Source organism: Atta colombica, unplaced genomic scaffold (genome assembly GCF_001594045.1).
Source record: "Atta colombica isolate Treedump-2 unplaced genomic scaffold, Acol1.0 scaffold10, whole genome shotgun sequence".
Lineage (NCBI taxonomy): Eukaryota > Metazoa > Arthropoda > Insecta > Hymenoptera > Formicidae > Atta > Atta colombica.
In genome coordinates this window covers 178184-180561 of record NW_017259184.1, presented here as the reverse complement: position 1 = coordinate 180561, position 2378 = coordinate 178184, and the positions used below count along the sequence as shown (strand labels likewise).

General features: G+C 26.5%; 1 protein-coding gene across 1 annotated transcript in view; it reads left to right on the top strand.

Moving 5' to 3' along the window:
- The window catches only part of LOC108695136 (DNA ligase 3), a 61355-nt gene that overhangs the window by 40473 nt on the left and 18504 nt on the right, over positions 1 to 2378 (top strand). Inside the window, exons 5-6 of the mRNA XM_018204900.1 lie at positions 281 to 360; positions 1374 to 1451. Coding sequence (XP_018060389.1) covers positions 281 to 360; positions 1374 to 1451 — 158 coding nt within the window. The remainder of the gene's footprint in view (positions 1 to 280; positions 361 to 1373; positions 1452 to 2378) is intronic.

The following is a 2378-nucleotide window of genomic DNA, read 5'->3' as shown; positions in this document are numbered from 1 at the left end:
TATATATATATATATATGTGTATCTTTTTTATTTTTTAAAAATAGATCATTTAAAAGTTATGTAGATCACGTTCTTGAACTGTGAAATACATATACAATATTTCGTCATCAGTTAAATTTTTTAACCAGTAATTATCGAAGATAACGTCACGTGTAACATTTGCTTGCGAAAATTTCGATTTTTTTTCAATATAATTTATCTAATAAAAAAAAATATATGAATACGCGCGAGATGATTTACTGAAATTTCATGTCTTTATTAATGAGTTTTATCGAACAGGTTGATCTCTTTTTGAAAAACCTATCGCGTTTGACCAAGGAGGAGGAGCAGATCCAGCATTTTCGATCTATCCTCGATAAGTAAGTTCATTGATCGATCGTTCTTCTTGTTAACCTTCCAACTGCAACATGTAAAGAGGTCTTCTTGGAATTTTTATCAACGCAACAAATATACAAACTGTGATTATGTTCGTAATCCGTTTCAATGTTTTCATATCCAATTGGCATAAAGTAGTGATATAATTTTATTATCGCTTTACTTTGTCAATTAATGCCGATTTATCGCTATCTAATTAATATAAAATATCGTAAAAATTTTATCGTCGTTCTATTTTAGCATTTAACATATTTAATAGGTTATAATTTACATTTTTATTTAGCTTTATCGTATATTTACACGGAAAAGAAAGATATAGTTTCACATAACTAAAAATATTTGGTTGTAAGAAATGTAGAAACATTATTCTAGTTATCTTTATGTGATAGAAATGTGAATAGTTGATGTGATTTATTTATTTTGATGTATCAAACTACATCGATGTAATTAGGAGCAATCTAGTTGTGGCAAGCAAAACTTGGAGATCATTTTCTATGGATAAGTTATATATCTGTATTGTTGCGTCAATCATGATATTATAAAGAATGTATAATAATAAATATTAAATTATTAATAAGAATTAATTTCTTGTTATCATGCTATAAATTAAGTTGCAATTTTAAAAAGCAAAAGCGACTCACGCTTACAATTGAAAATATGTATATGTGAAACGCCATCACTGCAATATAAGTCATTCAACCATTGTATAGTTAAATACATAAATAGTTGTTCCACTTTTTTATTATTTAATCTGGTTGACATCACCAGATTTCTGTGTAGATCAATCATACTGTTTTTTCTGTGTATGTTCATCAATATTACATACTCCTTGTCATTTTTTTTTCTTAAATTTCACATTTGTTTTAAATTATATTAATTTTTATAATATGAAAGGCATATCATGTAAACTACAAACGATGCTCGCAGTTGAATGGTTAAATACTATCGTTTATTTTTTTATTTTTATGTTTACTTGAATATTTGATAAAAATTTTAGATGTACCGCCAATGATCTGAAGATGATCATACGTCTGATTAAGCATGATCTGAGGATTAACGCCGGACCGAAACATATGTAAGTGCGCGTTTAGTATTTTTTTTTTCTGTCAGTTTCCAAATATGGATGAGTGCGAAAGTGTCCGAGTCTAAAAAAATTTGTAACATGTAAGTCCACAACGCAATATCTTATTTAAATTGATAATTATACCTACTATTCGATAAAATTCATAGAAAAAAAACTTAAAAAACATAGTGACCTTTTGAAAATAAAAATTTTAAATAGAAAATTTTAAATCCTCTTTTAAAATTTAAATTTCGTTTATTTTTATGAATGAAATTTTCATGAAATTGCATTTCATGAAATTGCATTTTGAATAATAAATCGGGCTTGAATTTTTGCACTCACTCAATTCGATAATAATTAAAATGTTAGATGTGAGAAAAAGTTCGTGGCATTTTTCCCGTTAAATGTAACAAGAAAAACGCCACGACTTTTCCAAATATGGATGAGTGCGAAAGTGTCCGAGTCTAAAAAAATTTATAACATGTAAGTCCACAACGCAATATCTTATTTAAATTGATAATTATACCTACTATTCGATAGATCGAAGCTTTTCGATAGATCGATTTTTGCTTTAAGAAATCTGTTTTTTGAGTTATGACATAATAAAGAGAGAAAATTTTCTATTTTGTCTAATTCGTTTCCTATATACAATATAAAAATTATCAAATTCATAGAAAAAAAACTTAAAAAACATAGTGACCTTTTGAAAATAAAAATTTTAAATAGAAAATTTTAAATCCTCTTTTAAAATTTAAATTTCGTTTATTTTTATGAATGAAATTTTCATGAAATTGCATTTCATGAAATTGCATTTTGAATAATAAATCGGGCTTGAATTTTTGCACTCACTCAATTCGATAATAATTAAAATGTTAGATGTGAGAAAAAGTTCGTGGCATTTTTCCCGTTAAATGTAACAAGAAAAACGCCACGACCTTT